Source organism: Stegostoma tigrinum, chromosome 1 (assembly GCF_030684315.1).
Source record: "Stegostoma tigrinum isolate sSteTig4 chromosome 1, sSteTig4.hap1, whole genome shotgun sequence".
NCBI lineage: Eukaryota > Metazoa > Chordata > Chondrichthyes > Orectolobiformes > Stegostomatidae > Stegostoma > Stegostoma tigrinum.
In genome coordinates, this window is record NC_081354.1 from 3,106,487 (window position 1) to 3,131,818 (window position 25,332).

Genomic DNA, 25,332 nt, shown 5'->3' on the forward strand with positions numbered 1-25,332 from the left:
TCATTGCTTAGACCATTGAGTAAAGGAGTTGAGATGTCGTGTTGAGATTGTACAGTATGTTGGTGAGGCCTTTTATGGAGTACAGAGTGCAGTCCTGATCACCCTATAATAGGAAGGAGATTATTAAATTGGAGAGAGCTCAGAAAAGATTAACCAGGATGTTGCCAGAAATGGAGGCTTTGGGATATAAAAATAGATTGGAAAATCTAGGAGGAACACAGCAGGACAAAGGAGCAGGAATGTTGATGTTTCAGGTTGGAGCCTTTCTTGGAAAAAATAGGACTTTTTCACTGGAGTGTAGGAGTTTGAGAGAGGTTTATAAAATCATGAGGGTTACAGATAAGGTGAGTGACGGAGTTCAAAACTAGGGGGCATAGTTTTAAGCTGAGAGGCAAAAGATTTAAAATGTACTTGAGAGGCAACTTGTTGACACGGAGAGTGGTTCGTGTGTAGAATGAACTTCCAGAGGAAGTGATAGACGCAGGTACAGTTACAATGTTTAACATACATTTGGATAAGTGAACAGGGAAGGTTTGGAGGGACATGGGCCAAGTGCAGGCAGGTGGGACTGATTTAGTTTGGGAATATGGTCTGCTGGGACCGAAGGGTCTGTTTCCATGCTGTATCACTATGAGTCTACAAGTTGCAAAGGAAGTTCTGATATCTGGAGTATCTGGACAATGCCTGGAGAAGGCACTGCAGTGTTGAGGGGTCAGTGACCTACAGCCCTGATCCTGTCTCTTCTCTTTGCAACAGGCGGTTAATGACCCTGTAACTCACTGCCTGCGGAAACCGAAACAACAGATTTTAAAAAGAGATAGATGGTCCCTCAATGGAAATAAAGCAGCAGAGCTGTTGCAGAAGAGCGAGAGGGACAAATAGGTTTGACATAAATTCAGAGAGATGGACTGAATGGCCTCCTGTTCTGTGTATAACCTGTTGCCTTGATTTAAAAAGTAGGAAAAGACAGAAGATTTATGTTTGATACAATTCCTTATAACCTAAGGATCTCAAATAATTTTGCAGCCGATAAAGGCATCTTTGAACTGTTGTAAGAAATATAGCAGTCCATCCGCATGCAATAAGATCCTACAAAGCAGATCAACTGTTGTTAGTATTATTGGCTGGGATATTAATTTTTGTTCAGGATATTGGCAAGAACTCAGCTGCTTGTAGTACTGCAAGAAATTTACCAAAGATCCTCAGACAGCACCTTCCAAACCCTTGACCACTGCCATCTAGAAGGACAAGGGCAGCAGGTACATGGGGACACCACCCCCTGCAAGTTCCCCTCCAAGCCACTCACCCTCCTGACTTGGAAATATATCACTGCTCCTTCACTGTCACTGGGTCAATTTCCAGGAACTCCCTCCATAAGGGCATTGTGGGTCAACCTATGGCACATGGACTGCAGCATTCAAGAGGGCGGCTCACCCCCACCTTCTCAAGGGGCAACTAGGGATGGGCAATAAATGCTGCCCGGCCTGTGATCCCCACATCACGCGAGTAAATAATAGTAGAATAGATCTTGTACATTATTTGAACAAGCATTGGGATCTCAGTTTTACATCCCATCCACAGGCTGCAACTCTGTGTGCAGCACTCCCTCTGGCACTGTGGTTTATTTTGCTGATTGAGAGGAATCTGACAGAATGGCTTGTCCCACTTTTTGTGTTTCGGGAATACCTGAGCAGTTTTCCGCAATGCCAGGTCATACTCGAACAGCTCAACTCAGGGTGGCAAGTGCTGGAGCACAAGTCTTCAGTAGAATTGTCAGACTGTTGTCAGGTTCAGGGTCTGTGCTGTATCTGTGCTTTCTTGATATCACGTGGAGTGAATCGAATTGGCTGAAGACTAGCCTCTGCGGTGCTGGAGAAGGCTGGGATGAAACATCAACTTAGCATTTATGGCTTAAAATAGTTCCAGAGAGTTTTCACACTGATGTTCTGGGGTCCTCCAGCATTGAGGACGATGATTGTAAAACCACCATCTCTCATTAATTGCTCCTATCATTTATATTTGTATGTAGCAGATCTAGTGTGCAGTTTTATTGGTTATAGGATTGCTAGCACTGTCCCTTTCATTCTGACGTACCATTTAGCATGTGCTATGTTATAGTTCCACTCCTGTGGAGTGGATTTTTAACGTGATTTGGGGAATGTGGGCTTTGCTGCACTGGGAACACGCATATTTACGCATAATGAGAATTGAAAAATGGATGTTAAGCCATGACTGAGTTTCAGAGGATTTATCATATGATTGACTTTGTAATTTCAATCAAACATATAAAAGAGCCTGCAGTCTATTAACTTGTTTACAAAAAAACGCAAGTAATTTTGGAAGGCAGTGTTCGAAGAAGTTTTAGACTGAGATAAAGGTGATGTTTTATTGATTTTAATTGTTGCGCTAACAGTCCTGTAAAGATGGGCCTATGTTGCCATCACCTAGCAACAGCCTCTGGACTGAAATAATGGGTGTTTTGGCAGTAATGAAGTTGTGGGCAGTTGCTGAAGAACTTTGCAAGCATGTTGTCTCTCTCTAAGAGTCTAGGCTTTGATCTGAAAGCAGTGTTCCTGATATCTCTCTCTGTAGAATAGTTTGGACAAACCCTTACTAAGTTTCAAATACCAGGATTCCTAACCATTTCTAAACCAAATCTGAAAGCTGCTCTGAAAATTTCCCATCATTCTGTGACTGACAGCAACCTGAACTCATCAAGAAGAAACTGAGAAATCGTCTGATTTTTACCTTTTCACTTCATATCTTGATCCATGGGGTTTTCCTGTATTTCTGTGTGTAATTGCTCTGCAAAGTTTTGTTGTTTATATTCTTGTCCCACTTCTATCAGAAGGTCCTTGTTCTGCCGTAGGGAGACCCAAAATGTCATTAGGGAGGGAATTCCAGGATTTTGACCCAGTGACACTGAGGGAGCGATAATATATTTCCATGTCAGGAGGGTGAGTGGCTTGGAGGGGAACTTGCAGGGGGTGGTGTTCCCATGTATCCACTGTCCTTGCTGTTCTAGATGAAAGTGGTCGTGGGTTTGGAAGGTGCTGCCTGAGGATCTTTGGTGAATTTCTGCAGTGCATCCTGTAGATAGTACACACTGCTGCTACTGAGCTTCGGTGGTGGAGGGAGTGGGATGTTTGTGGATGTGGTGCCAGGCAAGCGGCTGCTTTGTCCTGGACTGAATCGAGGTTATTGAGCTTGAGCTGTTGTTGGAGTTTCCCCCATCCAGGCAAGTGGGGAGTATTCCATCCCACTCCTGACTTGTAGATAGTGGAACAGGCTTTGGGGAGTCAGGAGGTGAGTTATTTGTTAGGATATTGCTCGTCTCTGACTTGCTGTTGTAGTCACTGTATTTGTTTCTGAGTCCAGTTCAGTTTCTGAATAATAGATCCATAACAGGATGTTGGTGTTGGGGGATTCCGTAATTATAATGACATTAAATGTCAGGGACAATGGTAAGATTCTTTCTTGTTTGGGTTGGTCATTGCTTGGCATTTGTATGGTGTAAATGTTACTTGTCATCCCAAGCCTGGGATATTGTCCAGATCTTGTTGCATTTGGACGTGGACTGCTTCAGTATCTGAGGAGTCATGAATGGAGCTGAACATTGTGTCATTGTCCGTGAACATCCGCATTTCTGACCTTATTGGGGGTGGGGGGAAGGTCATTGGTGAAGCAGCTGAAGATGGTTGGGTCTAGGACATTACCCTGAGGAACTCCTGCAGAGATGTCCTGGAGCTGAGATGACTGAACTCCTGTAACCACAGCTTTCTTCCTATGTGCCAGCTGTTGTGTAGCACTGGTACAGTAGGACTTGATTCCCCATCTGTTGTTTGTGGAGCCATCACAAAAGTTAAAGATTTTTAACAGTGCGCTTCATTTTCAGACTCAGGTTGACAGAAAATGTGGGCTAAGCTTCTATACTGATCAAGAATTGATATTTATTACAAATTGAGAAAGTTAACTACAGATAATTGTGAACTGAGGACATTCATCTGTATTGGTTAAAACTCTCTTATAAAACAGTCCCTACACAGGCAGGCAAGATAATAAAATGTGAGGCTGGATGAACACAGCAGGCCAAGCAGCATCTCAGGAGCACAAAAGCTGACGTTTCGGGCCTAGACCCTTCATCAGAGAGGGGGATGGGGGGAGGGAACTGGAATAAATAGGGAGAGAGGGGGAGGCGGACCGAAGATGGAGAGTAAAGAAGATAGGTGGAGAAGGTGTGGGTGGGGAGGTAGGGAGGGGATAGGTCAGTCCAGGGAAGACGGACAGGTCAAGGAGGTGGGATGAGGTTAGTAGGTAGCTGGGGGTGCGGCTTGGGGTGGGAGGAAGGGATGGGTGAGAGGAAGAACCGGTTAGGGAGGCAGAGACAGGTTGGACTGGTTTTGGGATGCAGTGGGTGGCATTTGTATGGTGTAAATGTTACTTGTCATCCCAAGCCTGGGATATTGTCCAGATCTTGTTGCATTTGGACGTGGACTGCTTCAGTATCTGAGGAGTCATGAATGGAGCTGAACATTGTGTCATTTCCCCTCTCTCCCTATTTATTCCAGTTCCCTCCCCCCATCCCCCTCTCTGATGAAGGGTCTAGGCCCGAAACGTCAGCTTTTGTGCTCCTGAGATGCTGCTTGGCCTGCTGTGTTCATCCAGCCTCACATTTTATTATCTTGGAATCTCCAGCATCTGCAGTTCCCATTATCTCTCCTACACAGGCAGGCAGGCAGGCAGGTAGGAAAACGTGAATGTCACAGGCAGACGGAAGGATTGGGAATGCTGTTTGGTGTTCCCTGTTCACAGGGTCACTGAGATGATCCTTTTTGATTTATCAGGACTTGCTGCTCCTTGATTCTCCTCTCTAAATACTTTCGACTTGCTTGTAGAAAGCACAAGGTGGCTGGTTCACACTTTACAAAGTCTCAGGCTTAAATTTACAACGATAACAGAGGAAAAAATAAACTGCCTTTCTTCAGCCTTAAGCTGGTGCAAAGATCAGAGGTAGCTCTTGCTCCTACAGAGACCCAATGGTTTCTGCTTCAGGGGAGCCAATCCCATACTTGTTGATAGGCAGAGACCTTTGTCATTGATTGATTGGTCTGTGGACCAGTGACCAGTTCATCAACGACTAGTTTCCAGCCAAAGCTTCATTCTTGTACAGTGTCTGTCTCCAGCCTGAGTGTAACTAGGCTTCTCCCAGTGCTTGAACAAGCAGCTTTGTAAACAGTACTTCCTATGAGAGTCAGCTTACTTGCTTTTAAAACGTGTAGCAAGCCTCCAGCAACCATTGGTTTGATATATTATTGTCATATGTGAAGTGTATTGATTTACGTGCTGTCCAGATAATTAAATCTTACATCGGGGCATTAGAACAAAGTGCAGAATATTGTGTTACAGCTATAGAGAGGGCCCAGAGAAAAATCAACTCTCGTATGAGAGGTCTGTTAATAAAAAGAGGGGAAAAAGCTGCAGTTACATCTTCTGCAGGATGGAAAAGGTGGTAGAGAGTATAACTGGGAGGGGTCTCTGATTATAGAGCCACAGAGTAATACAGACTGGAAACAGGCCCTTTGGCCCAAACTGGTCAAGGCTGACCATAGTGCCCGCTCAGCTAGTTCCCATTGCCTGCATTTGGTCCATATCCCTCTGGACCCTTCCCATCCATGTACCTGTCCAAATGGTTTTTTAAATGTTGCCATTGTACCTGCCTCAACCACTTTCTCTGGCAATGCATTCCATATACACGTCACTCTCTACGTGAAAATGTAACCCCTCACGTACTTCTTAACTCTATCCTCTCTCGCGTTAAACCTATGCCCTCTGGTTTTCAATTCCCCATCCCTGGGAAGAATACTATTCACATTCATCCTATCCCTGCCCCTCATGATTTTATATGCCTCAATACGGTCACCCCTCATTCTCCTATGTTACAAGGAATGACATCCCACTCTGGCCAACCTCTCCCTGTAACTCAGGCCTGTTTGTCCTGGCAACATCCTCATAAATCTTCTTTGTACACTTTTCAGTTTAACAATGCCTTTCCTATAACGGGGTGGCCAAAACTCTACACAATACTCCAAGTGCGGTCTCACCAATGATTTATACAACTGTAACATAATGTCCCAACTCCTATACTCAATGCCTCAACCAATGAAATCCAGCATGCTAAATGCCTTCTTCACCACCCTGTCCACCTGTGACACCGCTTTCAGCGAACTATGTACTTGTACTTCTAGGTCCTTCTTATGTTCCACGACACTGCCCAGGACCTCACCATTTACTGTATAAGTCCTACCTGGGTTTGACTTTCCAAAGTGCGACACCTCACACTTACCTGTATTGAATTACATTTGCCTATCCTCAGCTCACTTACCCATCTGGTCAAGATGCCTCTGTAATTTTTGATAACCTTCTTCACTGTCAATGATACCTCCTAACTTTGTATCATCCACAAACTTACTAACCATGCCTTGTACGTTTACATCCAGGTCATTTATGTAAATAACAAGTAACAAAGGCCCCATCACTGATCCCTGTGGTACAGGCCTCCAATCTGAGAAACAACCTTCAACCATCACCCTCTGCTTCCTACCATTGAGCTTATTTTGAATTCAATTAACCAGCTCTCCCTGGATCCCATGCAACCAAAATTTCATGACTAACCTAACTTAATAAAGTCCATATAGACAACTTCCACTGCCCTATCTTCATCTATCCTCTTGGTTACCTTTTCAAAAAACTCAAAACGATTTGTCAGTCATGACTTCTGTGCACAAATCCATGCTGACTATCCCTAATCAGACCTTGACTATCCAAACGTTGGCTGAATCTGTCCCTCAGTATCCTCTCCAATAACTTGCTTACCACTGATGTCAGGCTCACTGGCCTGTAGTTCCCTGGCTTGTCTTTGCTACCTTTCTTAAACAATGGAACAATGTTAGCCACCCTCCAGTCTTCCAGAACTTCACCAGTGGCTAAAGATGAAGTAAAAATCTCTGCAAGAGTCTCTGTACTTTCGTCCTTAGCCTCCCACATCATCAGATGATGGACTTGATCAGGCCCAGGGAATTTATCCACCTTTAACACGATCTAAGGCTGCAAACACCAACTCTCTAGTAATACGTACGCGGCCCAAAACATTCCCACTTGTTTCCCTTATTTCCTTAGCATCCATTATTCTCTCCTCAGTCAACACAGACGGCTATGCTGATCTTTAAGGGGACCTATTCTCTCCCTAGCCTCCCTTTCATGCATAATACAGCTATAGAACTTCTTGGGATTATCTTTAACCTTATCTGCCAGATCCATCTCGTACCCTCTTTTTGCTCTTCTGATTTCTCTCTTAACTGTGCTCCTAAACTTTTTATAGTCATCTAGGGATTCGCTTGAGCCCATTAGCTTAAACCCAGTGTATGTCACGTTCTTTTTCCTGACCAGAGCCTCGTCAGCCAGAGATCCCTGAACCTGCCACCTTTTCCCTTCACCCTAACGGGGTCAAACTGTCCCTGGACTCTAGATATCCCAGTTTTAAAAGCCTCCCATTTGCCAGTCGTTCCGTTTCCTTCGAGTAGACTCGCCCAGTCGACCTCTGCTAGATCTTGCCCAATGTCCCCAAATTTGGCCCTGCTCCTGTTCAGCACCTTAACCCGTGGACCTGCCCTATGATTCTCCATAAATATGTTAAAACTCAGAGAGTTATGGTCACTGGAGCCAAAGTGCTTTCTGACTGACACTTCAGCTTCGTTTCCTAAGAGGAGGTCCAGTGTTGCACCCTCCCGGGTAGGGCCCTCTACGAATTGATTTAAGAAACTTTCTTGGACACATTTGACAAATTCCACGTTGTCTGGGTGGCCATGTCAATACAGGGGAAGTTAAAATCCCTAAGCAATACTGCTCTATTATTACTACAGGTATCTGCAATCTCTCTAACATGTCTGCTTCTCTGCTACCTGTTGGCTATTTGTGGGCCTGTAATACAATCCCAACAGAGTGACCACTCCCTTCTTGTGTCTAGGTTCTAACCATATGGCCTCATTTGATGACCTGTCAACAATATTCTCTCTAAACACTTGTCATGTCCTCCCTTACCAAAGGGTAACACCCCCTCCTCGCTTGCTTGTACTTCTGTCGTTATGTTGGTTGCTCTGCTGAGGCAGTGGGAAGTACAGATGGAGTCGATGGATGGCAGACTGGTCTGTGTGATACACTGGGCTGCGTTCACATCTCTCTGTAATTTCCTGTGGTCTTGGGCACTGCAGTTGCCGTACCAACTGCTGTGCATGTGCAAAGGATGCAAGATGCTAAAATAACTAATGGTATGATTCTAACCAGTGGAGACTGTTCCTCCTGATTCCCATTGACTCTAGTTTTGCTTTGAGCTCCTTGATACCATATTCAGCCACTTGCTGTTTCAATGCCAAGGGCAGTCACTGTCACCTAATCTCAGGAATTCAGCTCTTCAGATGCTGATGAAGGCACATTTTGTCTTCCTGTGCTATCAACTCTGTCCTAAGCTTGCTGTAGAACTCTAACAAAGCCTAACACAATTGGAAAGAACCTCACTTTTCCATTTCGGTTCTTCAAAACCTTCTGGGCTTAATATCGAGTTCAACAACTTCAGACGGTGAGCACTGACCTCCATTTTGATTACCCAGTAGTTTTTGTGTATTTGTTTGCCCTCAGATGATCTGTGCTACTTTCTACTATTAATGCCTACTCTGTTTCTTAATTTCTCCCTTACCACCATTAATACTCACTTTGTATTTTACTCTGGGAACCCTCACAATCTTTTCCACATGTTCCCCCTTCTTCCCCTTTATTAACAGCAAAACAAAACAGATTCCAGCCCTGTCAGTTCTGAAGAAGACTCATTGAAATATGAACTCTGTTTCTCTCTGCACAGAACTGTTGAGTTTCTCCAGCACTTTCTGTTTCTATTCCTGACAGTAGCTAGAAAGGGCAGGTAATGAGGAAATGTTGCATCTGCTGGACTGTAGAGGAGTAAGAGGTGACTTGGTTAAAACATAGAAGACCCTGAGGTGTCTTGACAGATGTGGAGGAGGTGTTCTCTCTTATGGGAGAATCTTGAACCAGGAAGCACAGTTTTAAATAGGTAACCTCTTGTTCTTAGACAGATGAGGACCACATTTTTCTCAAAGTCTTGAGTTTTTGGTACTCTGTTCCTCAAAAGGTGGGGAAAGCAGAACCTTTGAATGTCTTTAAGGCAGAAGTTGATAGATTGCTGATGAGCGAAGGAGTTAGGAGATAATATGGAGCAATCTTAGGAACTCCTCAAGCCTGTTCCACCGTGAGATGAGATCAGCCACGATTGAGTTGAGTGATAGAGCTGGTTTCTCGAGAGTAAGTTTCCTTGTCCATGTTCGATCTGATGCCATGAGACCTCAGGGATGTGGAGTCAGTGTTGAGAGCTCCTAGGGTACCTTGCTGCTGACTGTGTTGTTAGTCGTTGGCTAGCGATGATGTTGAAGCAGTTTTGGATGTTAGCCGATGTGTATGTTTTGAAACATCACTGAGTCAGGCTGCTTGCAACATGAGCCGGTCCAACTGCTGTCCTAACTTTGGCACGTGATGACAATGGGGAAGTCTAGGGCTGTTGTGACACAGTGGTAGTGTCCCTCCCTCTGAGTTAGGCATGCGTTCAAGTCCCACCTGCTTCAGAGGTGTACTGTGATATGTTTGGGCATGTTAGTTAGATAATATCTAATGAAGAGGGCTTGGCAAGACCGCCCAGACTCTATCTGCATTCACCCGGTTCAAATACACCTGACTGGCCTTCACACTCCACCCAGGCCTCCTCTTATATCAAACATTACTCATCCAGGGAATGGCCTAGTGGTTTTATTGCTGGACTGTTAACCTAGAAACCCAGATAATGTTCTGCGGTCCTGGGTTTGAATCCTGCCGGGGCAGATGGTGGAATTAGAATTCAATCAAAATCTGGAATTAAGAATCTAATGAATACCATGAATCCATGAGTTGTCGATTGTCAGGAAAATCCCATCTGGCTCACTAATTTCCTTTAGGGAAGGAAACTGCCATCCGTACCTGGTCTGGCCTACATGTGACTCCAGACCCACAGCAATGTGGTTGGCTCTGAACTATCGTCTGAAACAGCCCAGCATAACAATCCGTTGTGTCTAACTACCAAACACCTTTAAAAACAAGGTATCATTCTCTCTCTCTCTCTCTGTCTCTCTCCTCTTGCTGTTCTTTGGAGCAGTTTGACCTGAAAGAAGAGGTTTGCTAGGCTACTTTGGAAGTTAGTCATTGGTGACCCTTGTGGCTGATTTTAGAATGAGTCAGTCTCACAAGTGATTGTTTGTGGATTTGGATGGTGTGCCAAATGCAACGTGCAGTTAAAGCAAAGATGTTCCAATTACCACTTAGCAACTGGATCACCTTTCAAAAGCAGGTTCTGTCATTTCATCTGGTCACTTACATCGTAATGGATTTGTTTCTCAAAATAGTAATTTAAATTAGAGATAGTAAGAACTGCAGGTGCTGGAGTCAGAGATAACCCTGTGTGGAGCTGGAGGAACACAGCAGGCCAGGCAGGGTCCTGACCCGAAACGTCAGCTTTCCTGCTCCTCTGCTGCCTGGCCTGCTATGTTCTTCCAGCTCCACACTGTTATCTTAGTAATTTAATTTGTTTGTCAAAATATATTGTTACATATGCAGTGAATGTTTAAGATAGAAACTTGATTTCTTGAGGAAGTGTTATTGATAATGGGAGACTTCTCATTTTGAGAGCTATCACAGCAAGAGGATGTAGAGGAATATTCATGAAGGAAGATTGGAACAAGGTGTCCTCTCTCCAGTGACAGTCCTAACTAAATGTATGACTTTGAAGTACACAAGCTTTGTAACCCAGAACAAATAAATTCATACTTATCCAAAACTCTGCTATTCAATTTCCTAATTTTTTATTGTACAGTTCACCGGTCAGCCCTGCACACGCTGACTGATGTTGGCTTCCAATTAAGCAAAAATTTAACTTCAAAACTCACTTGATCTTGCCAGTGATGCGCTCACAAGCAATAGCAAGTCATCGAGTGTCTTTAAGGCAGAAATAGATTCTTGATTGGTAAGTGGATATGAGTGTTGGAAAAGTGAAGTCTTGCTTCAATTCTGTAGGAATAATTGCAAAATACTGCAGATGCTGGAAACACAGAGAATGCTGGAGAAACTTGGTGGGTCTGGCAGCATCTATAGAGAGAGAAGAAAAACAGTTAATGTTTCATGTGCAATTACTCCAGTTCAGAAGAACAGCTATACCAGACTTGAAATGTTAACTCTGTTTCTCTGTCTGTGGATGCTGCCAGACCTGCTGAGTTTCTCCAGCATTCTGTGTTTGTTTCTAATTATTATTCATTGAGTCATAGTGTTGACATTAAGTAGAGTAGACCCACTATGTCCAATGCATTAAAGGTTATCTCTGATGGTATGAATCAATACTGATATTTGGCTGTGACACCAAGTACCTTCGAGAGTGAGAACAGTCGACAGACCTGTAGGGAGTGAAAGAGAAAGTGATGTGATTAATGTTTCAGCTTTGATCTTATGCCAGAACTGGGGGGAGTTAGATATTTGACAGTTGATAAGTATGACCAAGGCCTGGAAATAGGCAGGGTAGGGTTTGTGGAGGAATGAATTAAAGGAAGCAGACTTGATTGGCCCGTTCGATGCCATTGTGACTCTGAGTCTGCAAATGTCTCTGATAGGGCAGATTTAATGTTGAAACAACTGTGGGTTTAATTTATAGCACGTTTCAACAGAACCAAATGTGCCAAACAACCTCTCATGTGGGCTGTGGTGCAAACCACAAGGGATATTAAAACAAATGGCCAACAGTTTGGACAAAGAGTTACGTGTTAAGAAGCATCTTTGAAAGAGAGACTAAGAGATATAGATAGGGTGTTCCAGAACTTGGAGTTCAGGCAGCTGAAGGCTCAGCTGCTAATGATGGGGACAGTGACTATCTGTTAAATTCAAGAGGCCAGACAGGGCATACGGAGATCTAGGGACTGCTAGAGATTACGCCAATAAGGATTGGTCATGGAAGGAGTTGAAAATGAGAATTTCAAAATTGAGTTGATGTTGAGAGACCAGGCATCAAGTGAGATCAATTTACAGTGATCTAATATGTGAACGGAACTGCATCACCTGTGGTGTTGTAAGCAGATGAGAAGGGGGAGCTAGCTCCCATCTTTTTAACCACCTCTCAGCCCATCACAACAAATTTATATAGAAATTGCTTTTTAAGCAAGTGGCTATCACACCTCCATTAAAGTGTTTGAGATAACAAAGTGTGGAGCTGGATGAACACAGCAGGCCAGGCAGCACCAGAGGAGCAGGAAAGCTGATGTTCCAGCCTAGACCCTTCTTCAGAAGACCCGCTTTGCTTTTTTATCAGGCACTGTATTCCAAGACGATGAGAGGAACTGGCAGAGAGAGAGAATTCCCGCTGTTGTTGTCACAAATTCATTTTTCCTTCTCTCTGCTCTGCTGTTGAAATATAATTCAGTGTAAGTTCTGGTGTGTAGCCTTGTTGTTTGTCTTTCAAAGCTAGTGAGCATTTCATCTCCCAGTATGTGAAATGATGAGATACATGTGAATTTATGCAGGAGTTGCAAATTTCTTGACACTGACTCAGCTGCCTGATTTTGATACCTTTAGGTAAAAATGGTCATTTCAGCACAAATGGTTTTAATTATTCCATACCTCTTGTGTCAGTCTGTCTTCAGGTGACCATCGCAGGTCTATGTTTTCTCATTTTTTTTAAAAAAAATTTTAATCCATTTAAAGGTCTCAGGAATAAGAATGAGCTGATGGAAATTAAAATTTGATTGTGCGTCTTTGCCAGAATTATAACAGCGACCACTGCAATTAGACAGCCTCAAGTTTAGAAAGGGTTCAGACATGGGAAGGCAGCTAACTGTCTTTAGAATAGTCGAGACGAGAGGTAACTAGAACATGAATAAGTTTTCCCCAGCGGATGATCTGAGGTAGGCGCAGAGTCAGACAGCTAGCCTGAGGTGAAGCAGGCAGTGTTGGTAATGATGCTGATAGGTGGCTAAAATATTCATTCCAGGGTCGCTGACACTGGAAAAACGTGATTCAGCTTTGGACAGTTCCCAGGAGAAGGATGGGGCCAGTGGCTAGGGAATGCAGTTTGTAGTGGGGCCAAAAGCAATGGTGAGGGCTTTGCTAATAATTTGAAGAAAGACCCTCATGCGAAGCAATCAAAACTGGCGTGGATCAGTTGGGCTGAATGAACTAGTTCTCAGCTGAACCTGCCTTGCAATCTTACCCAAACATGAAGATTTGTTTGGAGCTGAAAACTAAAGCCTGTTTTTAACTTGTTTAGGTTGGGCATGGTGCAACCAAACGGCTTCTGATGTGAATTCTACTCTAACAATAGAAGCAGAGAAACATTTATGTGCATCTGGAAGGCAAATGAACTGCACAGGTATGAGAGCACAGTCTGTGGTATTAATAATCCCATGGTGTTAATGTGTATGATCTGTTCACATCACACAAGACCATAAGGATGTTCCTAAATCCCTCGAGTTCGGATGTTTTATAGGGATATCTAGTTGAGGCCCTAATTTCGGGGGTTAATGGGATAGATTGAGAGGAACTATGAGCTCAGGGGTGTGGGGTTTGAATGATGTCAGAAAGCACTTCCTCACACAATGAGAGGTGGAAATCAGGAACTCTGTCTCCCAGATCACTGTGGAGCGTGGAAGTGAAACATGTATATCAAAACCGAGATTGCTGGGATTTTATTGTACATTTGTTAAGGGTAACAGAACCAAGATGACTGGATAAAGTTAGGACACAGATAAATTACAAACTAATTGCATTTTGCACCAGGCTAGAAGGCTAAATGGTCTCCTCTTGCGCCTACTTTTCCTGCTAGCAGTGCTGTGGAGTGACCCGAAGATGTGAAAGGTGCTATAAAAATGCAATATTTTTCCCCATGCAAATTTGAGATGACTGGAAGACTGCCTTTGACATGGACTAATCCTAACCTGGTTCACTTGATTTCTAAAACTGCCAATGGAAACCTACTGATGCAACACTGACATCACTCAGATCAGACATGCCAAAAATGGAAAACGTGTTTTGGAATCTCCTGCTCAAACCTTTTTTGAGATTATGATCATCTCTAGAATTGCTGTCTTGTAATTGTTACTCAAATATTTGACTCTTTTGGTGATGGAGTTCAGTGAGGCAGTCACAGAGAAGACATTCCCTTTCTGTGATGAAGACTAGATCTCTGCTCTTTATTTTATTAATTTTCCCACTTTGTGGGGTGTGTGTATCGCTGGCTGGGTCCAATATTTATTACCTGTCCCTAGTTGCCCCTTGAGAGGGTTGGGGTGAGCTGCTGTAGATTAACCCACAATGTCCTTAGGGAGTGAGTTCTTTTTCTTTCTCTCTCTTCCTCTATACTCCCCTCCTTCAGGTATCACACCTTAACACAGCATTGATGTGCTGTGTTCCGTGAACCTCCAGCCACTGGTCCATGATTTCTCTTGGAAAGGTGTCAGCATGGCTTGCCATTGCCCCCTCTGAACAAGGAACTCCTGCCTCCTCCCTGCCTGCCTGAGGGGTAACCAGAAACATTCACGGGTGGACACCCTACATATTGACATTATTGACCAATATATCCTGGAGTTGGATTCAAAGCTGGAGTGTCTGGTTTAGAAGTAGCAATTCTACACTCTGTGCCACAAAACTTCCTCCAGGCCATACGAGGATCACTAAATTAGAAGGTAGGGGGGTTGTCAGAGCTGGTGATGGCCTTGTGGTATTATCACTGGGCTGGTAATCCACAATTGGGTAATGTTCTGGGGACCTGGGTTCAAATCCTGCCACGACAGATAGGGGAATTTAAATTCAATACCCATCTGGAATTAAGAGTCTCGTGATGACTGTGAACATTGGGGGAAAAACCCATCTGATTCACTAATGTTCTTCAGGGAAGGAAATCTGCCACCCTTACCTGGTCTGGCCTACACGTGACTCCAGACCCACAGCAACGTGGTTGACTCTTAGTTCTAGGCAATTAGGAATGGGCACTAAGCGCTGGTGACCCTCATCCAGTGAATGAATTACTACCAATTATTAAAAATAAGATAATCATTGAAGAAAGCAACAGGAATTCAGGAGAAACCCTCTACCTAGAGAGTGGGGAAAAGGAGTGGTTGTGGAGAATGGATTTTAAGGAGCAATTGCTTTTTAAAATAAAAAATTGAGAAAGGAATGGAAGGAGATGTTGGGCGGAGGTTTATGTGAAGCAGACACTCCAACCTGGCCTGTTTCTGGACATTGAATTTGACACAGCTCTTTTCTCCTTACCTGCACTGTTATTTATAATATACATTCTGAGATTGTCAGAATTACTGATTTCTGTGTGAGTGCATGGTTATGTAAATGTGCTGGCTTTGCACGAGCAGCTCTGAAGCTTCCAGTCATAAATCCCAATTCTACCGTCTGGAAAACTGTGGAACGATCTGAGTACCAGTGGAACCTGTGGATGGATGGTGGGTCTGATTTAGAACCCTTAGCCCTGCCCCTCCCCTGATACACACACAGACACCAACCTCTAGAGGAGAACTCTACATCTGTACCTTGTCTAATTGCCAATGTCAGGCTGCTCAGTCCTCTACTCAATCCTGACGTAAACAGACTCAACAACTCTTGAACAATGGAAATTCTTTATTTGTTGATGCTGAGGATGTGGGCACCCCTGGTTGGCAATGGCATTTATTGCCCATTCTCAGCTGCCCTTGAGAAGGGGGTAGTGAGCTGCGCCTTTGAACTGTTGCTGAGTTGAGAAATTTCTTACCTCAGAGGGTTGAGAGTATTTGGAACTCCTTGTCACAGAAAGCTGTGGGGGCAGAGCCCTTGTGTATATTTAAGGCTGAGATAGATTTTTGATCAGTCGGGGAATCGAGGGTTACGGGGAAAGGGCAGGAAAGTGGGTCTTAGGGACGTCTGATTAGCCGTGATCCTCCTGAACAAGTTTGAGGGGCCAAATGTTCTTATTTCTTACTTGCTGTAGATTGACTCACAATGCCATTAGGGAGGGACTTCCAAGATTTTGACCCAGCAACACTGAAGGAACAACAATGAAAAGTCTTAGAGATAGTAAGAACTGCTGATGCTTGAGAATCTGAGATAACAAGGTGTGGAGCTGGATGAACATGGCAGGCCAAGCAGCACCAGAGGAGCAGGAAAGCTGATGTTTCGGGTCTGGACCCTTCTTCATTTTTCCGAAGAAGTGTTCAGACCCATCTAATAAAAGTCTTAGACCTGAAGCATTATCTCAGTTCTTCTCTCCACGTATACTACCAGACTTCCTGTGTTTCTCCAATATATATTTGTCTCTTATTGCATGTTTCTAACTTTGTCATCTTTTGCGTTTATAATCCTTCCTTTAAATGGTTTGGTTTCATACTTTATGTTATCATGCTGCTGAGAAGCATTTTGAGACATTTTGTTACTTTAAATGTGCTACATAAACATAGGTTATTGCTATATTGTTGCTTTCAGTAATTTGCATAAAATATGTGCCTGCTAAATCTTCCACATGTGGATTAGTGGTGAGAAAATGGACAAAAATTGAGAATGTGTGGAAAAGAGAGTGGGAATGTATAACATAGAGTTTGACGGAGCCATCTGTCTTCTGCATCATCTCAGGGGTCAGTGTGAGTGTGATGGGTAGAATGGACTCCACCTGAGCTGTAAAATCTTGTGATTAGAAAATCCACCACAGCCTTTTTCGTCTTCTGTCCAATCTAGCAGTCTGAGATTTTAGAATACATTTTAAATTTTGTCCTGAGCTCTGGTTTTCAAGTTATGTGCGTTCTCAGAATGGCATCACCTTGGTATTTAGATGCCAAAAATAGACTTCAAAGTACACAGAAAGCTTTGTTCTTGTGTTTACGATGTTATTTGAACTCTTAGATTGTTGCTTTGTAGTTGTTCTGAGGCTTCTATGAATCTTTTACGACTTTAATTAATTTTCAACAACCTCCACAAGTGACTTTCATTCTTTTCAAAGCTGGCAGATTCCTGCCTTCGGTTTGTCTCCTGGTTCACGGGGAACTGAGTGCGGGCCAGCTGCTGGTCATTTTCTGATAATAAAATGTGAGGCTGGATGAACACAGCAGGCCCAGCAGCATCTCAGGAGCACAAAAGCTGACGTTTCGGGCTTAGACCCTTCATCAGAGAGGGGGATGGGGTGAGGGTTCTGGAATAAATAGGGAGTGAGGGGGAGGCGGACCAAAGATGGAGAGAAAAGAAGATAGGTGGAGAGGAGAGTATAGGTGGGGAGGTAGGGAGGGGATAGGTCAGTCCAGGGAAGACGGACAGGTCAAGGAGGTGGGATGAGGTTAGTAGGTAGGAAATGGAGGTGCGGCTTGGGGTGGGAGGGAAGGGATGGGTGAGAGGAAGAACAGGTTAGGGAGGCAGAGACAGGCTGGGCTGGTTTTGGGATGCAGTGGGTGGAGGGGAAGAGCTGGGCTGGTTGTGTGGTGCAGTGGGGGGAGGGGACGAACTGGGCTGGTTTTGGGATGCGGTGGGGGAAGGGGAGATTTTGAAGCTGGTGAAGTCCATATTGATACCATTGGGCTGCAGAGTTCCCAAGCGGAATATGAGTTGCTGTTCCTGCATCCTTCGGGTGGCGTCATTGTGGCACTGCAGGAGGCCCATGATGGACATATCATCTTCCGCTTGGGAACCCTGCAGCCTAATGCTATCAATGTGGACTTCACTAGCTTCAAAATCTCCCCTTCCCCTTCCGCATCCCAAAACCAGCCCAGTTCGTCCCCTCCCCCCATTGCACGACACAACCAGCCCAGCTCTTCCCCTCCACCCACTGCGCCCCAAAACCAGTCCAGCCTGTCTCTGCCTCCCTAACCTGTTCTTCCTCTCACCCATCGCTTCCTCCCACCCCAAGCCGCACCTCCATCTCCTACCTACTAACCTCATCCCACCTCCTTGACCTGTCCGTCTTCCCTGGACTGACCTATCCCCTCCCTACCTCCCCACCTATACTCTCCTCTCCACCTATCTTCTTTTCTCTCCATCTTCGGTCCGCCTCCCCCTCTCTCCCTATTTATTCCAGAACCCTCACCCCATCCCCCTCTCTGATGAAGGGTCTAGGCCCGAAACGTCAGTTTTTGCGCTCCTGAGATGCTACTTGGCCTGCTGTGTTCATCCAGCTTCACACTTTATTATCTTGGATTCTCCAGCATCTGCAGTTCCCATTATCATTGGTCATTTTCTGCTGTTGTGCTGATATCTCCCAGGTGATCAGATGCTAGCCTGGCTCTCACTCGAGGGATACTGACGCTATTTTTAAAAAAAAGTTTATTTTTTCACTTTTTTGTTTGTAAACTCGAGCTTCTGTGAGAAGCTTTGTCCTTGGTGTGGACGGTGAAGCTCAATAGCAGTGAAGAAGCCAGTCGGAGAGGCTGATGCCATGCTGATGTGTAACTCTTCACTGACCCCCTGGAACCCTCCCCACAGCCATCCCTGACAAATTGATTCTTCCATTGTGTTCCTGCCCATAAAAGGAGCAAGAACGTGAGGGGCACAAGGTTAAAATGTGCAAACGAAGCAAAGATTAACGTGAGAAACAATTTCACCATACAGCGAGTAATTGGGGTCTGGAATGAACTGCCTGGAGATTTGGTGGAGGCAGGCTCCTTCCAGAGGGTATTGGGCTTTGCTTTGGATGGTAATCGTGTGCAGTTATACAGGGGCAATGCAGGAGATTGGCACTGGGTAATGATGCTCATATGATGAGTGAGTGCAGGCACGATGGGCTGATTGGCCTCCACCCTGTGCTTACCAATTTTGAGATTCTATGTGCTTTGGGTTTTAGGCAGACTAGTTGAAGTGAAGGCAAAATTTACAACTGTCTTTGAGCTTAAAGTCACAATTTATTGCACGTTAATATGAACCCGTTCTCCAATGTACCGCTGAAGGAAGCCAGATCCATCTGTACTGCATCACTATAGCGTAGTGATCTAGACCCACTAGCGTTGTATAAATCAGAATGCTGAACTTCTGAACTCAGCTGCGCCCATTCCTGAGTTAATGTTTAATGACAACATGTATGCACAAGGGAGCCCCTGTAGGCCCGGTTCTCACAAATATCTTTGTTGGATTCCATGCATTTTTGGTGCAATGATACCTAACCTGCTCCTCCTGCTGTATTTCCAAACTGTAGACGTACATTTCTTATCTTTGAATCTGCAGCTGTATTTCAGAATGACCTTTCATCACCCTGGCCGCAAATTCATCTGTTGAAATGGGTCAGTCATGGGTCTGCCTCCCCTTTATGTCCCAGTTCAGAAATTGGCCAGGGCTTCTCAATTACAATTTACCGCACACTGACCTTCACTGGTCACTGTACACGTTGGATTCCTACAGTTGCATACAGTATACAATTGGCCTTATTGGTAATATCTTAAATAGGGTCTGAGTCATTTATTCACTGCACAATTTGTGACACAGAATTGTGCCCCATCCAAGTCATTCTGTGGGATATTGGCGACTCTGACCAGATCATTTCTCACTGGGCATCCTGCAAACTGGAGGGTGGAGAAAGTGCATAGTCCCCCTCCCATTGGATAAGGTTTGGGCACCTCCTTGAGGTGAGAGGCGAGACAAGACTTTGGCTTTTGTCTGATCCGACCAGCTGCATCTTTAACTGTGCAGCACTCCACCGGCCTGGCACCAGGAGGGTGGGCTTGGATTCACTGTCTGTGTCACTGATGTGAGAATGGAAGTCATGACCTTCTGACTCAGAGGAGAGTATGCTACCCACTGCCGTACATGTTCAAAGTGATAAGGATCTCATCAGCCAGTCTGTCCATCATGTTCAGATGCCGAGTGCTTGGTTGAGATTTGATTCAACACGAACACAAGCTGGGAATGATATGGAGCATTAGTGTATAAAAGGACCATCACCATCTCTCCCCATTAGGGAGGGACAGTTGGTCATAGAATACTGAACAGTACAGCACAGGAATTGGCCCTTCGACCAGGTTCTGCCAAACATGATATCAAATGAAACTACTCCTTTCTGCCTGCCCTTGGTCTGTATCCCTCCATTCCTTACTTATTTGTGTCCTTATCTAAAAGTCCCTTACATGCCCCGAACATATCTTCCTCCTCCAACACCCATGGCAGTGTGCTCCAGACTCCCACCACTCTGTTTTTTAAAAGAAATTGCCCCACACATCTCCTTTGAACTTTGGCCCTCTCACCTGAAGTGCATGACCTGTGGTATTAGATTATGTGTGATTAAGGGGAATGCCGCAGAAGTGTGGGGTAAGGTGAGGTGGCAAGCTCACCATGAAATATCATAGCTAGTACATAGAATGATCCCACATTGTTGGCTTTAATCTTCACCCACACTTTGACTATCTACCCAATGGTTGACTAACTGATCAGAGAGACTGTCAGCATCACTGATTAATAGTTGTAAGCACTTCTCAGTAAGTCATCTTTTCGTGTCTGTGATTAATTTCATTGAATACCACGCTAAATCTGTCTTGATCTTGCTTGCTTACTTTCTTGCTTTCTTCCTTTCACCCTAATTCTCTTATTTTTGCTCTCCCTATGTCTCCCCCTCTCACTTTGCCCTTGCATAAACCACTTCCCCTCGATTTCTCGGCCACCTCGACCCCTCTCCCCCCCCCCCCCTTGACCCACCCCCACCCCTTTCTCCCCACCTCTGTGTTTCTCTCTGCCTGTTTCCCCTCCCCCCCACCCAAACACCTCTCTCCAACCAGCCACCGCCCCCCCCCCCCCCCCCACCCCACCATTACCTGGGTCACTGTTGTATCTTTGATTGGGTTTGCTGTTAAGAAGTGGCAGAGTTTTATGATACAGGAGAAAGGATTTGTGATGAATAATAAGTCTATTCATTTTAAATATGGGCCTGGTTGAATTGCCAGTCCATTGCATTGAATTGCCAATCCATGGCCTGGAAGCATAGTGAGATAACAAGGTGTGGAGCTGGATGAACACAGCAGGCGGAGGAGCAGGAAAGCTGATGTTTCGGGCCTAGACCCTTCTTCAGATTGCTTGTATCAAAACACAATGTGAGTTTATACCACGAGCGTATCCCTGATCACTGGAAGATTCATGTCTCAATTTAAGCCATGAATTTGGGTCTGAGTCTGAGAAACACAAGGTTGAGATGAGGCCATTCATACCCCTGGTGCTAGCTGTTTGACTTCTCGTGTTCTTTGCTCATAACCATGACAGTTACTTTTTTAACTTTTCAAATCTTTATTAAATTCTCTTTATAAAACTAATCACCAAATGCTTATAGCACTGAGGCCATTCAGCCTGCTGTGTTGGTGCTGACCTTCTCGAGGATCAATTCGCTCGATGCCACTCCCTCTCTGTGCCTTTGTAGCCCTGCATGTTCTTCCTTTCCCATTGAAGCTCCACTTCCCTTTTGATTGAAACTGCCTACCCCACAATCTCGGGCAGCACATTCCACCTCTTGACCCTCTGTTGCCTGGACACCTTCCCCCTCATGTCTCTGTAGCACCTTTTGACAATAATAAAACTGTGCCCTCTGATTCTCGATCCCCTCGCTGACTGGGAGCAGGGTCTCCCTTCCTGCTCTGTCCCGGCTCTTCGTGGTTTGCAACCGTCTGACCAAACCTCCTCTCTCTCCTTCACTTTTCTGCTCTGCAAGGGAACAGTCTCAATTTTTCATCTGTACATGTCACTGAAAACCATCCCACTTTGAACCGTTTTTGTGAATCTTTTCTGCATCCTCTCTGATTTTTCTTTCTTCCCAGAGAGCGATGCCCTGCTGCTGCACTCCAGCTGACCCAGTGGTTCATTCCTGTTGTGTCTCCACAACACCTTCAGGCAACACTCCAGATCTGCATTACTTGCTACGTGAAAAAATCACGTCCTCATCTTCCCTTTTCTCATCAATCACCTTAAATCTGAAGAGCCATACCGGATTTGAAATGTTAGCTCGTCTCTTTCTCTCCCTACAGATGCTGCCAGACCTGCTGAGTTTCTCCAGCAATTTCTGTCTTTTTTCTTTGTTTCAGATTTCCAGTATCTGCAGTATTTTGCCTTTATCCCTCAAACCCATCTCCTTCAGTAACTGACCCATCTGTCAGTAGAAATAGACTCTCCCTACCTCTCAAAGCTGTGAACAAACCTATTAGAAGTCCCCTGAACATTCTGAATGCTAACAAGAACAATCCCAGCTTCTGGAGATAACTGAAGACCCTGCTTCCATGTGCCATTCCAGTTAATCTGCAGTGCATTGTCTCCCCAGCCCTGCCGTCCTTCCTCAGTGGCAGGCTCCTGCTGCAGCAAAGCGCCTTGTTTGAAAAGGTTCAGCATAACGGCCCTGCCTTTGTGCCTTTTCAGTCAGAGGAAACCCACAGGTAATCCATCCAACCGTTCACTTCAGGGGAGTTAGGAGGAGGTTGTAGAATGTTGTTTACAAGCTAGAAGTTGTAAGCTTCAATCATAGTAAATAACTTTATAGTTCAATGACAGTCCATAAAAGCAATATTTATTCAAGAGTGGTTACAACACAGCACGGGCACTTCGGACAAAACTGTGCAGTCATCAGGTTTCCTAATGATATCTAAGAGCTAGATATTTAGAGTCTCTGACAGTAAAAACAAAATTCTCCAACTCCTGCAGGATACCACAAAGTTCAGTGCTCAGTCCCCAGCTTTTCATGCTATGTACAAATGACCTGAATGAGAGCGAAGCAAATGCAACGATCCTGTTTTGTAGATGACAATCTGGGTGGGATTATTGGTGGGGTGGGGGGTGCAGGGGATGCAAGGAGGAGTTAAGTAAGTTTGAGAGAAGTTGAGTACGTGGGCAAACTCCTGGTAGGTGCGCTGCAAAGTGGCTAAACGTGAAGTGGCAGACTCCAGTGTGGAAAACAGCGAGGCAGAGTATTGTTGAAATGGTGATGTAACGGAAGGTGTGGATGCACAAAGGGACCTGGGTGGCCTGGTACACCAGGCAGGTGCAGTGAGCATTTAGGAAAGTACCTGGTGCACTAGTCTTCATTGCAAGAGGATGAGAGTTTGGAAGTAGGGGTGTCTCACTGCAGTTACACAGGGCCTTGGTGAGGCCGCTCCTTGAGTACTGTGTGCAGTTTTGGTCTCTCTAACTAAGAGAGGTTATACTTGCCACAGAGGCAGTGCAGTGGAGATTCTCTAAGCAGGGATGGCAGGACTGTCCAGAGGGGAGACTGGTTAGATTGGACTGACATTCATTAGTGAGTTTCGAAGGAAATGAGGGGACCTGACTGAACTTGTAAACTTAGAACAGGGCTGGGCAGACAGAGAGGATGTTCCCCTGCTTGGGGAGTCTAGTGCCAGGGACGCAGTCTCAGGGTGCAGGGGAGACCACTTCAGTCTGAGATCGGGCAAGTGTAGTGAACCTATGGAGAATTCTGTAACAAACGAGGCTGTAGAGACCAAGCCACTGAATATATTCAAGAAAGAGATAGATATATTTTTATATTTTGGAGGGTATGGAGAGAAGTGGGTACAGGGAACTGAGTTGGATGATCATATTGAATGATGGAGCAGGCTTGAAGGGCTGAATGGCCTTCAGTTCCTATCTCCTATGTTTCTTTCAAGTTGTGCCTAAGTTTAGTCTCCTTTCAATTAAGTACATTTTAAATCAGTCACTGTTTTCATTGTAGGAAACCCAGCAATGGATTTGTACATAGCACGCTCCCATGAACAGCACTAAGATGTTGACCAGGAAACTGCCTTGTGGTACTGAGATAACAAAGTGTGGAGCTGGATGAACACAGCAGGCCAAGCAGCATCTCAGGAGCACAAAAGCTGACGTTTCAGGCCTAGACCCTTCATCAGAAAAGGGGGATGGGGAGAGGGTTCTGAAATAAATAGGGAGAGAGGGGAAGATGGACCGAAGATGGATAGAGGAGAAGATAGGTGGGGAGGTGGGGAGGGGATAGGTCAGATGACTCCACACTTTGCTATCTCGGATTCTCCACCATCTGCAGCTCCCATTATCACTGTTACAGTTTTAACCTCACTGCAAAGCCTCTTCCAGGGATGCCTAACCTGAAGAAGTTACCCTCCTCCCTCCGGACCAACCTCAGGGAATCTCTCTCCCATTGCAACTCTCTTGTATTCCAGAACCCTCACCCCTTCCCCCTCTCTGATGAAGGGTCTAGGCCCAAAACGTCAGCTTTTGTGCTCCTGAGATGCTGCTTGGCCTGCTGTGTTCACCCAGCCTCACATTTTATTATCTTGGAATTCTCCAGCATCTGCAGTTCCCATTATCTCTGATACTACTTAACGGAGGCTGAGTGGGTAGAGCACCAAGTCTAGGGATATAGTTTGCTGCATTATTCGCTGTTCTTATCTATCCAACCTTCCCAATCCTTAAACCCTCTCCCTCCCCATATTCCAGAAGACAGCACGATCCGACTGTTGAGTAATTGTGAAAAGGGATGAGCGCCCTTTGTCTCTGTTTCACAGTTCCTATGAGGCCACTGTTGTGATGCAAGAAACATAGCAGCCACTTGTACACAGATACGTTCCCACAAATAGCAAAGAAGTGATGACCTCATAATCTGTGTTAGTGAGGGATCAATGTTTGCCCAAGGACACAGGGGGAAAAAATGCTGGAAAAATGTTCAAGAAAGTGATGCCGTGTTATTATGGAGAGCGTGATTACACCAACATCTCTTTCAGAAAAAGCTAAATTATTATTGGGAACTGGGTGTCGCTGGCTGGGCCCAGCATTTATTGCCCGTCCCTAGCTGCCCCTTGAGAAGGTGGGGGTGAGCTGCCTTCTTGAGCCGCTGCAGTCAATGTGCTGTGGGTTGACCCACAATGGCATTAGGGAGGGAATTCCAGGATTTTGACCCAGCGACAAGGAACGGCGATATATTTCCAAGTCAGGAGGGTGAGTGGCTTGGAGGGGAACTTACAGGGGCTGGTGTTCCTATGTATCTGCTGCCCTTGGCCTTCTAGATGGTAATGGTTATGGGTTTGGAAGGTGGTATCTGGGGAGCCTTGGTATGTTGCTGTAGCACGTCTTGTAGATGGTTCACATTGCTGCCATTGTGTTTTGGTTGTGGAGGGAGTGAGATGCTTGAGGATGTGGTGCCAATCAAGCGGCTGCTTTGTCCTGGATGGTGTGGAGCTTCTTGAGTGTTGTTGGGGCTGCACCCATCCAGGCAAGTGGGGAGCATTCCATCACAATCCTGACTTGTGCCTTGTAGGT

General features: G+C 45.1%; 1 protein-coding gene across 5 annotated transcripts in view; it reads left to right on the plus strand.

The window, feature by feature from the left end:
• LOC125455437 (probetacellulin-like) overlaps window positions 1–25,332 on the plus strand; it is a 46,323-nt gene that overhangs the window by 4,469 nt on the left and 16,522 nt on the right. For 4 of the 5 annotated variants that reach the window (XR_007248250.2, XR_007248248.2, XM_048537430.2 and 1 more), the window contains exon 2: window positions 13,397–13,498. The exons of the other annotated variant lie outside the window; for it this stretch is intronic. Coding sequence is in view for 2 of the 4 variants with exons in the window: in XM_048537430.2 (XP_048393387.1) it covers window positions 13,397–13,498 (102 nt within the window). In the remaining 2 variants the exon portion in view is untranslated. The remainder of the gene's footprint in view (window positions 1–13,396; window positions 13,499–25,332) is intronic. 5 annotated transcript variants of the gene reach the window in all.